Raw genomic sequence first — 12799 nt, forward strand, 5'->3', positions numbered from 1 at the left:
CAGACCAAAGGGAGTTATGTAACCTCCTAACTGCCCCTCCCACTTCCATCCGCCATTCTTCAGGGGGCGGAGCTTCTAAACCCTCCTGTGGGCCCCCTAACCTCTGGAAGTTCTGTGGTTGATCCCTCCCCGCACCAGGAGGGAGCCCTGTCTCTTGGCCTTTTGTCCAGGCCAGTCACTGTTTCCCTCTCTCCCACTGGAGCCCAGCTCAAGAAGATGGCCACTCACCAGGATGGAGAGGATCACAGGCCCTCGAATGACCCACCAGATGGACGCGTTGGCGTTGATGTCCCAGCACCTGTGGACAGCCAGGCTCCGTTAGGCGTGGAGAGCTGAGCTGACCTGGAAAGGCTAGTCCTCTGCGGAGCCCTTCGTATGAATGGCCCATGCTGGTGACCCTGAGCACTGCGGCTGTGTGCCCAGTGCTATCAGAACCGACTCTCCCCTCTGGCTCAGAGCACGTCTGAGGCTGACGATGCCTCCAGAGAACTCGCCTGTGGCCCCCAGTTTGAAAAACAGGCCTCTCCTAGATAGCTCCCAACAAGTGTCCATCCTGTTCGAAGAGCTGGATGATATAAAATACTCTCCTGTTACCTCTCCTTCAAGCAGCTTACCCAACGTCTTCCAGAAAGTGCCTGCTGATGGCCCACGAAGCAACAAAAACAGCTGGGGAACCTGAAGAATAAAAGCAAAGGGAGGGACGGGAGAGAGGGGACTCAGTTTTCAACACCCGCACAGGGACAGGACAGTTTCCCCAGCCCAGTAGTGAACAGGTGCATGGAACCCCCTAGGAAATCCTGTGCAAATGGGTAGCCTCCTGCTTCAAGGGTGGCAGGGACGCCCTGGGCATCAGATGGATCCTGAAGGCCACGAGGGGCTCTGGGGCTCCTGGGAGCCCGGGCCAGACTCAGGAGGGCCTCTGCCGGGAAGAGAAGCCTGAAGTGATGGTCTACACCTGTCCTGTCCTTGCAGCAGCCACTCGCCACATGTCGCGAGTGAGTACATGATACGTGGCTGGTCTCGGGGGAGATGTGCTGTAAGTGCAGGACACCGGATTTTGAAGATTTGTAGGAATAAAAAAATGTGAAGTGTGTTAACTTTTATGTTAATTGTATGTTGAAATGATAGTATTTTTACACTGGGCTAAATGAAATATATTATTAAGATTAATTTCACCTGTTTCTTTTTACTGGGTTTACTGTGGCTACTGGAAATTTGCATTTATTTTTTTAAGTCTATTTTGAGAGAGAGAGAGTGGAGGAGGGGCAGAGAGAGAGGGATAGAGACAGAATCCCAAGCAGGGAAGCCCGATGCAGGGCTTGAACTCCCAACCCGCGAGATCATGACCTGAGCCAAGACGGACACTTAACCAACAGAGCCACCCAGGTACCCCTAGAAAATGTTCGGTTATATATGTGGCCCATTCTATTTCTTTTTAAGTTCATTTATTTTGAAGGAGAATGAGGCGGAGGGGCAGAGAGAGAATCCCAAGCGGGCTGTGTGACTCAAGGCTTGATCCCACAAACTGTGAGATCGTGACCTGAGCTGAGATCAGAAGTCGGATGATTAACCAACTGAGCCACCCAGGCGTCCTGGCTCCTTCTATTTCTAATGGACATGCTTGTCTGCACTTGAATGGCAAGAGCCACGTCCCCAGGCTGCCCCACTTCCAGACCTCCAGCAGCCAGGTTTATACCCTAGCTCCAGCCCTCCACACACACCTCTACCCCAGGGCGGAGATCAAAGGAGTTTTCTCTGGAGGAATCAAACAGCCTCAGACAAAGGGCCTACAGATGGTGATGCTGGGGATCCCCAACACAGTGGCCACTTCCAGGCCAGTCTCCCTGAGAGACATACCACGTACGTACCCCCCCACCCCTACCCCTACCCCACACACAGGGCCTTCAGTCAGCTCTGAAGTGACTCATTCTTCTTTTTTGTTTTTTTTAGTGTTTTTTTAAATGTTTATTTTTATTTTTGAAAGAGACATAAGGCGAGCAGGGGAGGGCACAGAAAGAGGGAGACACAGAATCTGAAGCAGGCTCCAGGCTCTGAGCTGTCAGCACAGAGTCCAACATGGGGCTGGAACCCACGAACTACAAGATCATGGCCTGAGCCAAAGCTGGATGCTTCACTGACTGAACCACCCAGGCATCCCATTCTTTTTTTTTTTTTTTAAGTTTGTTTGTTTGTTTATATGTTTATTTATTTATCTATCTGTTTATTTATTTAGAGAGAATGCAAGCAGGGGAGGGGCAGAGAGAGAGGGACACAGAGAATCCCAAGCAGGTTCTGCACTGTCAGCACAGAGCCCCGCTGGGGGCTCAAACTCATGAACGGTAAGATCACGACCTGAGATCACGACCTGAGACGCTTACCCAACTAAACCACTCAGGTGTCCCTGAAGTGACTCATTCTTAAACACGAACAGTCAAGGTCACCAACATCTGAGGAAAGCTGATTACATCAAAGGCAAGGACCAAAACAATCAGAGAGAAGGAACTCAGAGGAAACAGACCATGCAGGCTGCTGGAGGAACTTGAACAAACAACTCTAGGGAATATCATCAGAGAGATAAGAGGAAAGATCACCTCTGCAGGACCCAAACAGGATGCTGAAAACTGGGAGCATTCCAAGAACAAGGAAGAGGGCTTAGAAATTGAATACATGATAACCGAGATTTAAAAAACCCACAGATGGGTTGGAAGATAAAGACCAAGAATCGCCCAGAAAGCAGAACACAAAAGGAATGTAATGAAAAGCAGGAGGAAAGAAATGAGAAACTCAGGGGTCCGTTTCAGGATGTGTGCCATCTGATTAAAAGTTTCAGAAAGAGAGGATAAAAACCAAAGGGAAAGAAATCAAATAGGTGATGTTAAGAACATTGTCCAGGAAATGAAGGATGTGAGTTTGCAGATGAAAGGACCACCGGATGTCAGCAAAAAGGATGAAGGCAGTTCTCGTGGGGACACATCCCGATGGCATTTCAAAACACGGGGGACAGAGAGAGGCTTCTGTAGCTTACAAAGAGTAAAAATGCTCAGGAAACAGAATAATATGGCACATTCTATACCCAGCTGCCCAAATAGAAGGCCTCCAAAATTCTGGGGGGAAATGATTTTTCAACCTAATTTCTATGCCTGGGAAAACCACAAGTTAGGTGTGAACGTTGAAAAAGATATTTTCAGATATGCAATGCAAAAACGTACTTTCCATGCACTCTTTGTTAGACAGGTACCGGAACATGTGCCCCAACACAACTAGGGAGCAAACCAAGGGGAGGAGACAAGAAATAAAGGAATAGGATTTGCAGAGGAAAATGAAGGAAATTCTCAGCATGAGAGTGAGGGAACTAAGCAAGTCTAAAGAACCACCAGCCCAAATAGAGCAGGAGGGCAGAGGCTCTAAGAAGAACACCGGTGGGTCTATTGGGTTGAATAGCATCCTCCCCAAATTCATAACTACCCAGAACTTTGTAGGGTGACCTTATTTGGAAATAAGGTCTTCATAGGTGTAATCAGTTAAGAAGAGGCCATACATGGGGCGCCTGGGTGGCTCCGTCGGTTAAGCATCCGACTGCAGCTCAGGTCATGATCTTGTGGTCTGTGAGTTCGAGCCCCGGGTTGGGCTCTGTGCTGACAGCTCAGAGACTGGAGCCCGCTTCGGATTCTGTGTCCCCTGTCTGTCTGCTCTTCCCTTGTTCATGCTCTGTCTCACTCTGTCTCTCATAAATAAATAAATGTTAAAAAAAAAATTTTTTAAAAAAGAAGAGGCCATATGTATAAGGATGCCAGTTGCACCAGGCCCCTAATATAATATGACTGGCATCCTTACAAGGAGGCCATGAGAGACACAGAGAGAGAGGACACATCGAGGGAAAAAGGCCACGTAAAGATGGAGGCAGAAACTGCAATGATGCAGCCACCAGCCAAAAAACCACCAAGGACTACCAGCAACAACCAGAAGCCAGAGGAGAGGCACGGAGCATTTCAGAAGGAATCAGCCCTGGGGCGCCTGGGTGGCTCGGTCGGTGGAGTGTCCGACTTCAGCTCAGGTCATGATCTCACAGACGGAGTGTTCGAGCCCCGCGTCGGGCTCTGGGCTGATGGCTCAGAGCCTGGAGCCTGCTTCTGATTCTGTGTGTCCCTCTCTGTCTGCCCCTCCCCCCTTCATACTCTGTCTCTCTCTGTCTCAAAAATAAACGTAAAAAAAAAAAAAATTAAGAAAAAAAAAAGAAGGAATCAGCCCTTCCAGAACCTTGATTTTGAACTTCCAGCCCCCAGAACTGCGAGAGAATAAATGTCTATTGTTTCAAGCCACCAAGTTTGTGGTAATTCGTTAGGCAACCCCTGGGAAACGAATCCAGCAGGAAGAAACCAAACAAATAGGAACTAATAGATTTCCTGTTGGCATTGGTTGATTTGGAAAATAGCATTAGAGGGTTTTCCGGTTCTGGTGGAGAATTTAGGGGAATTAATGACAGCAACCCAAAACAAATAAATCAATTAAAAGTGACTCCATGAAGGGGAGCCTGGGTGGCTCAGTAGGTTAAACGTCTGACTCTTGGTTTTGGCTTAGGTAGTAATCTCGTGTTTAGTGAGTTCGAGTCCCATGTGGGGCCTGCACTGGCAATGCAGAGTCTGCTGGGGATTCTCTCCCTCTCTCTCTTTGTCCCTCCCCTGCTCATGCGTTCTCTCTCTCTCTCTCTCTGTCAAAAATAAATAAATAAACTTAAAAAAAAAAAGTGGCTCCATGAAAAACAAAAGGTTAGACATTGGAGGTAAAATCATTGTACATCACTTGGCTCAAGAGTAAACAACACTTACACAGACATAATGATATATACATTGACTAGAACTTAACCAAAAACTAAAAAACTAATGGTAGGATGGAGAACTTTATATCCTTACCTTCCATCATAAGGAGGCAACCGGTAACGCCTCAGATGGACAAATCAGGAAACAGCAGAATCTTGTTCAGAAACATGAGAGTGAACATTAGAAGGACCAGCTAAGGAATCTTGAGGGTGTTACCTCTGCAAAGCAGAAGTGGGGGCAGAAGACTGCTTTTTTTTCACCCTATTTAATTCCTTAAACCAAGTATGTGCATGACTTTAATAAAAATAACACTAAAAAAAAATCCCCTGCCTTCGGGTGCCTGGGTGGCCCAGTCTGTTGAGCCCCTGACTTCAGCTCAGACCATGATCTTGCAGATTGTGGGTGCGAGCCCCACGTCAGGCTCTGTGTTGTCGGCGTGGAATCTGCTTCAGATCCTCTGTCTCCCTCTCTCTCTGTCCCTTCCCCATTTGCACTCTCTCTCTCTCAAAAACAAATAAACATTTAAAAAAAATTCCTGCCTCAATTTTGAATGCTTTTGGCAAAAACATGGGTTCTGAAAGCCTTCCTGTTCATTGTTTTCCATCTTTGACAGAGTTGGTGGAAAGTGGGAGAACCAATAATGCCTTGATTTAGGGTTCGTAGTGTGGTCCCCAGACTAGCAGCATCAGAGTCATTCGGGGACTCGTTAGAAATCCAGAGTCTCTGGCTACACGCAAGGCCAACTGGCTCAGAGGCACAGAACGTGGGGTCCAGCCAGCTGGGTTTGACACACCCTCCATGTGACTCTTGATATTGGCTCCACTTGGAGAACCACCAGCTCAGTGAGTGGGAGCTTCGTTTGTCCCCATAAAAGCCAGAGTTATGGCCCTTTTCCAGGCACAGACTGACACCCCAGCCACCTTGCGAAAAGTAAAAGTGTCGGCCAAGTCAAAAACTCCAATAGCGTTCACTCCTTCTGATTCAGTGATCCTAATTCTAGGATTCCGTATTACACATGGAAATAAGCTTTGCCCATAAAAGTATTCATCACTGTGTTACCTATGATGGTGGAAAATCAGAAACAACCTAAATGCCCACATGATAGGTATTGGGTTAAATACACCCATAGACTAGTTAAAAATGTTTACCGGCAGAGGCGGAAGGGTACAGAGCATGCTTACATGCTAGTGGAAAGAAGCAGGGTTCAAAATTCTCCATACGGCATGAGCACAACAATGTGGGGGGGAAAAAACGGAGGAGGAAACATAGTCTGGAAAGGAAACCCTTCCAAAGTGTTCAATAGATGGGACCGAGGTTAAGTTTTTTTCTACTTATTTTTTTTTCTTTGCAAAGTCTTACAGTGAGCGCATGTGTACTCATTTAAGCAACCTATCTCTGGGGAGACAAGTTGGCGGACAAATTGAGAAGGGGCCACTGCTTTCGCAAGAGAAAGGCTTCTCCCAGTTGGAGAACTTTAGACCTTCGTGAGCCCCTTCACGGTCTCCTTAGGGCTGTGCAGGCAGAGAGGCGGGGAGGGGAGGAACCCCTGATTTATGTGCTGTTCCACCCCCAGGGTCTGGCATATTGTAGATGCTCAGTAAATATTTGAGGAAGAAAGGGGGGCTTTCTAAAAACTTGTGATGGAGATGTGACAATGCAATTTTATCTCCCCACCAGACTGTGACTCCTTTGAATGATGGAACTTTTGTCTATGGCCATACCACACTGAACACGCCTGATCTTATCTGAATGATGGGACTTTTTTGGTTTGGGTTTTGTAATCTCTAGAAGCCCCTCTGAACACAAAGAAGTGCTCAAAGAAAGCTGAATAAATTATGATCCTGATATTATAGATAATGAAAATGCCCATGTTCATATGGCAAAGTCATGGCAGATCTGGGCGTCAAGGTCAGTGAACTAGGTTTTGAACCGGGTGCTTTTTGGGGGGCAGTCAACTGCATAAAGCAAGTCCCTGGTCCCCCAGCACTCTGGGACGACTGGCCTATGCAGAAATCCAAAGATCTGCAGAGTCCTCCCTACAGCTCCCGCTGGCCAAAGGTCATGTGCTAATTAGGCTGCCAAAGTCTACAGGAGGCCTCAGCGAGCTCTAGCTCAGATGACTTCCCTGATGTGAGGAGATAGGGCCTCTGCTTGTAAGGATTTAGACAAGCAGAAAAGACAGCATTCCTGGCAGGGGCACTTCTTAATTAAAAGCACCAAGAAGAAAACAAATGAGACTAATGGCTGGTACACATGACTATCCTTGTAAGCATGTGAGGCACTCAGAAGAATCTGGCTATCTTTCCAGAACCCAGTGCGTAACTTACATATGTTTATCAAATGAACAGTTGATGGATGGTTGAGTGGATGGATGGATGGATGGATGGGTACATGGATGGATGGATGGATGGATGGATGGATGAATGGATGGATGGATGGACGGACAGACAGATGGATGGACAGATGGATAGATGTCCATCAATGGCAGAATAGGAGTTAAGGGGCTCTGGAAACAGACAGGCTTTGGTTTGAATCCTGGGTTTGCCCTTGTCTGCAGTGTGAGCTGAGGATATTACCTCATGTCCTTGAGCCAGGTTTCTTTGAGAAGCTTCTGGAGGTTATGCCAATAAAATAATGCATGTAAAGTACCGCGCTCGTAGTTAGTGCTCAAGAAATGGGAGTTATCATCTGCATTGGTCAGAAAGGGAAGGGGGAAGAGATTCGATGGAGGCTGAGTTGGCTGTCTTACTACTATGTCGTCTCCTTCCTACAAAGGAATCCTGAATTTCCTTTGGGAAGCCATGTGGTTTGAGTAGCTTAAGCCAATCAGTGTATTCCTCAGGTCAGGGAATGTGTATGAGACAAAGTGGTCCAATCAGGGTGAACCTCAGAGTATTTGCTGCGAATGCTGGGACACGGCCTTTTGCTCTCCTTAGAGGTAACAAGGAAGCTGGTAGCCCAGAAGCTGCTGGCAGTTACACTGGGAGCACCAGCCTAATGACAAAGCTGATGTTCCGGAAGGCAAAGCGGAAAGACACGAAGAAATGTTGTTGAGCTGCTGGATCCAGCCTCACCTGAAGTTGGTGACCCCTGGACTTTCAGACAGATAAGCCAATTAATTTCTTTTATGTTTAAAGCTGATCTAAGCCAGATTTTCTATAATCAAAAGTACCCTGATATAGAAAGGAAGCAAGAATGAAAATATATGAATAAATGTCTAAGGAAGATGAAACAAGGGTGGGGGGTATCACATTGTAAGAGACTTTGGATGGCAGAAATCGGGGCTAAATTTTAGCTGTTAATTCCCACTTGACATACAAACAAACCAAAGCCAGGGGGTTAAACAAGAAGCAACTTGCCGAGGGGTGCCTGAGTGGCTCAGTTGGTTAAACATCCGACTCTTGGTTTCGGCTCAGGTCATGATCTCATGGTTCATGGGTTCGAGTCCCGCATAAGGATCTGTGCTGACAGTGCGGAGCCTGCTTGGGATTCTCTCTCTCCCTCTCTCTCTGCCCCTCCCCTGCTCTCTCTCTCTCTCTCTCTCTCTCTCTCAAAAATAAACATTAAAAAAAAAAAAAAGAAGCAGCAGCAACTTGCCTAAGATGACACAAGTTAGCTAACTTAACGAAGTGTGGGGCTGGAACTCAAAACCAAATCCTCTGACTCAGTGCCCTTTCCCACATACACACAGCCATTATACCTACGGAGAAACATACCCCATCCGAGGGCAACAAATCCCTGGAGGCACTTCTTTTCTGAGAAGAAGGAGATGACGAGGAGCGTGTGAAGGTAGAGGCCTTCCACCAGCAGCCAGGCATAGTTGGCCATGATGCAGTATTGGAAGAAAGCCATGACCAGCTTACAGCCCACCTGGACAGAGAGAGGCAGGTGAGCCCCAGGCTGGGTAACCATGGGCTTCCCTCTGGTGGCCACCCCCAAAGGAAGTGACACGGTATGCCGCAGACCGAGTCCCTGAGGTTCATGGCCATCCCCTGTGGCCTTCCATTATCGGAAGACCAGGCCCACAGAGTTCTCTAGAGGGTGGAACTCAACATGCCAGCAAGCTCCGTCAAAAACGTTAATGGGCCATCACAGAAGCAGGAACTACATTCAAATTCTGGAACTGGCTGCCAGTTGTAAACCTGTGTCAGACATCGCCTGACTCCCAAGTTCCTCATTTGCAGATGAGGAAAGAAGCCTGGAGAAAGAAAGGGATTTCTGAGCAAAGGGTTAACAAAATGCTTTCCATGCTGTTTCCCCAGAAACGGTTGAAGGGATGTACCAATTATGTTAGCAGGCAATACTGACGGTGACAATGGCCCCTGACTGGCACTCTGCATCTGTTCTGGAGACCTCTAAATACCGGATGGGGGCACCAGGGCTGGCCTTGCTTGATTCAGTGACATTACAGGCTTGTCTCTTGCCAGGATCACTGGAAGCTATGCCTGGGGGGATGTGGAGCACGGGGCTTTGGCGCCAGCAAGGAAACCATTCCCACACTACAAGGGTCCCTTTCCTTTCACTGAGCTGTCCCCTGGGGAGAGGACAGCTCCTGGAATGGCCTGAGGGCTGCTGCATGGACTGCTTTGAGGTCACATCCACAGAGGAGAGGCACCTGGTACTGTGCTGTGGTTCCTCCCTTACGGCCACCCACAGACTCTGATTCTCAGAGGTTCCCATGCTTGGCTCGTGAGTTCCTTGCGGGGCATTGCTGGACTTCCCCGGTGCTGGTCAGTGAGAGGGCAGGGTCTGAATTTAAGTCTTCTGACTCCCCCACTGGTTACTCTTACTTCAGCCTGCCAATCTCCCTAAGGGATAGGGCCCTCCTGCAGGGACGGCTCAGTTTGAGTCAGAATACACACACACACACACACACACACACAAAACTACAAACAGTACAAACTTAACAGATCTGTTAAGGAATTACAGATGTGAGTGGTGGGAAGTGACAGGCAGGTTGACTGAACCAATCTCAATCTCCAATCCCTTTCTCTCTTGTTTGCCTCTGCTGTGGAGACTATGATGGTAAAAAAAAAAAAAAAAAAAAAAAAAAAAAAACAACCTCAATCTCCCAGCCTCCTTTGCAGTTAGGTGTGGTCACATGACATGGTTCTAGCCAACGAGATATAGATGGGTGTCTTGGGGTGGGGATTCCTTCCCACCATAAAAAGGCAAAGCTGCCCAAAGACAAAAAAAAAGTTTCATCTTGACTCTTTTTTTTTTTGTGCCTGGAACATGGATGTGAAGCCTGGGGTTGTGGCAGCCGTATTGTAAACATGCAGTGTAAAGTATGGGATCAAACATGGCAGAGCAGAAAGAGGGAAAATGACTGGGCCCACCATGGCATCATGGAGACACTGTGCCACCTCTAGATTGCCCATCTGTGGACTGCTTATGTGGGAAAAAACTCCTGTCTGTTTAAGCCACTGATGTGCAGTTTTCTGTTATATGCAGCAAAAGAGAGTCTCAACTGATACACAGAGAGATATTGCTAAGAAATAAGGCTCTCTAAGCACTCAGAAGGAGAAAAGTGTTAGACTTAGCAAAACAATTGTTCTACTGCAGACCTGTGTGTGCAGACATACAGGCATACGCTCATACTTTTCTTTCTGCCACCAACCTCAATCCTCTTGAAACTTGACCATCTCTCTACAGTTAGGACTCTGCAGATGAAGGGAAAAGACAAGCCTTGCTATATATCTAATTGCCACAATGGCTAATCCACTCCTGGATGCTGGGAGTTGAAGGGCAGCCCCCAGGGGCTTCCTGACAAACTGCTCTCATACATGACCCAGACCTTGCATGGGGAGACATGGGACTCTCCCCAAACCTCCTGGCCCGGCTCCAGTACTGGGCCCTCTACGAAGCATTGGGTGCAGCCTCGCAGGGACCTTCGGGAAGGGCAAAGTGGCTAACACCCTCTCCAAAGTCAGGCTGGGGAGAGCAGGCCGGCCTGGCCACACCCCAGGGCACGCAGGCATGTTACCCTGTGGGCATCACAGTGAGCGACATCGTCCGAAGAGAAGAGGACCGCGTCCTTGATGAAGTTGGACAGGGCACGCAGGATGAAGGACACAAACAGGTGCATGTGGATGTAGTTGCGGGTGCAGTGGAGCCTCCTGGAGGGAGAGAATGCAGGGCCATAGGGGCCAGAACCACAAGGGCTGTACAACCTCGAGCAAGCCTTTTCACCTTCCAGAGACTTTGTTTCCTCCTCTGCTGGAGGGGTCAGCATCGGTTGCTTGCTCTTCGTCTTCTGGTACGAGAACCACGCTCTCTTATGGGGAACCCACTGCAGCTCTGGGTCGGGGCGACTCCACCCTCCCACCCTGTTGACAGACTCGACTAATCACAGTACTCCACCCCTGGCTCAGGTTGGGCATGTGATCCAAGCCCAGCCTATGAGAACAACCCCCGCCCCCCATTCCCCCCAGAACTTTTCATTGCATCTAATGGAGAAGAGGCTCTCTTTGTCCTGGTGTTACCTAGCTGGTGGAAGGTGCCCCTGCAGAAAGCCTGCCTGAGAATGTGGCCAACGCAGACTGGAGAAAGGGAGGGAGACACGTCTAGTTCTGCTGATACCTTTGACCACCTCGAGCTGGCCATTCCTAAAGCCAGAGACCCCTGAACTTGTCAGTTATGTGTGCCAGGTCACCTTTGCTTTCTTAAACTGTTTTTTTTGTTTATTTTTTTTAATGTTTATTTATTTTTGAGACAGGGAGAGACAGAGCATGAATGGGGGAGGGTCAGAGAGAGAGGGAGACACAGAATCCGAAACAGGCTCCAGGCTCTGAGCGGTCAGCACAGAACCCGACGCGGGGCTCGAACTCGCGGACCGCGAGATCGTGACCTGAGCCGAAGTCGGATGCTTAACCGACTGAACCACCCAGGCGCCCCTTCTTAAACTGTTTTAGGATGGATTTCTGTTTCTTGTACCCAAGACTCTGGCTAACATACTTGTAAAATGGGGCTGATAATACCCACCTTAGAGCATTGTGTGAAAATCAGAAACAGTACATGTAAAGCAACTGTGCGTTACGTTCTTAGCTATATATACCGAGTCAATGTTGAATGCATAAAAGAATGAACGAGGTCTCAGAAACATCAATGTTTTGCCACAGGTAACATTTAGATCAAGGGCTAACAAAGTGGCCCACCCAGACCTTCCTTTCTCTGGCCTGAGCAACTGAAAAAGACCCAAAATCTGTGTCTGCGGAAGGCTGGGGAGACAGAGCTGGCAGTGTGTTCTCACCGGAAAGCACAGAGGACGCTGAGGGCAACCAGGAGCATCACCAGGGAGGAGCTATAGCCCACGGTGTACATGACCTTCAGCTTCAGCAGGTACTCGTGCTGCAGAGAGAGGCATGCATCAGTCCCAGCCTGAGTGCACCTGCTCAGGCTGCTTGAACCGTTCAACTCTTAATGCTGTGCTGATCCAACTCCACGGACATCAGTTCACAGACTCGGAACACCTTGGCTTCGGTAAAGATCTTGGGGATCATCGGATGCCAACTGAAACTTCTACCCCGTGTATAGGACCCCTTACCCCCACCCCGAATTCAAGCCTTTGCTGGAATACCTCCAAGGATTCAGGGCTCACTGCCTTTTGAGGAACTCGTCTGGTATACAACAGGGCAGAATATTAGATAGTTTTTTCTCATGTGAGACTAAAACCTAGTTTAAATTGCAGCTATTGGTCCCAATTCTGCTTCTGGAGCCACTTAAAATAAACTGAATTTGTTATGTACCTAAGACCTGTCATTAATTTTTTAATTGTTTTTAAAAGGGTTTATTTATCTTTGAGAGACAGAGCGTGAGGTGGAGAGGGATAGAGACAGAGACAGAGAGAGAGAGGGAGAGAGGGAGACACAGAATCCAAAGTGGGGCTCCAGGCTCTGAGCGGTCAGCACAGAGCCCCACACTGGGCTCGAACCCATGAACCATGAGATCATGCCCTGAGCCCAAGTCGGAAGCTTAACTGA

General features: G+C 48.3%; 1 protein-coding gene across 1 annotated transcript in view; it reads right to left on the reverse strand.

Moving 5' to 3' along the window:
- The window catches only part of SCTR (secretin receptor), a 78760-nt gene that overhangs the window by 11802 nt on the left and 54159 nt on the right, over positions 1-12799 (reverse strand). The window contains exons 5-9 of the mRNA XM_058715503.1: positions 12070-12167; positions 10804-10936; positions 8534-8687; positions 615-675; positions 229-298 (exon numbers count right to left, since the gene is read on the reverse strand). Coding sequence (XP_058571486.1) covers positions 229-298; positions 615-675; positions 8534-8687; positions 10804-10936; positions 12070-12167 — 516 coding nt within the window. The remainder of the gene's footprint in view (positions 1-228; positions 299-614; positions 676-8533; positions 8688-10803; positions 10937-12069; positions 12168-12799) is intronic.

The sequence above is a fragment of the Neofelis nebulosa genome, chromosome 2, assembly GCF_028018385.1.
Source record: "Neofelis nebulosa isolate mNeoNeb1 chromosome 2, mNeoNeb1.pri, whole genome shotgun sequence".
NCBI classification, from domain to species: domain Eukaryota; kingdom Metazoa; phylum Chordata; class Mammalia; order Carnivora; family Felidae; genus Neofelis; species Neofelis nebulosa.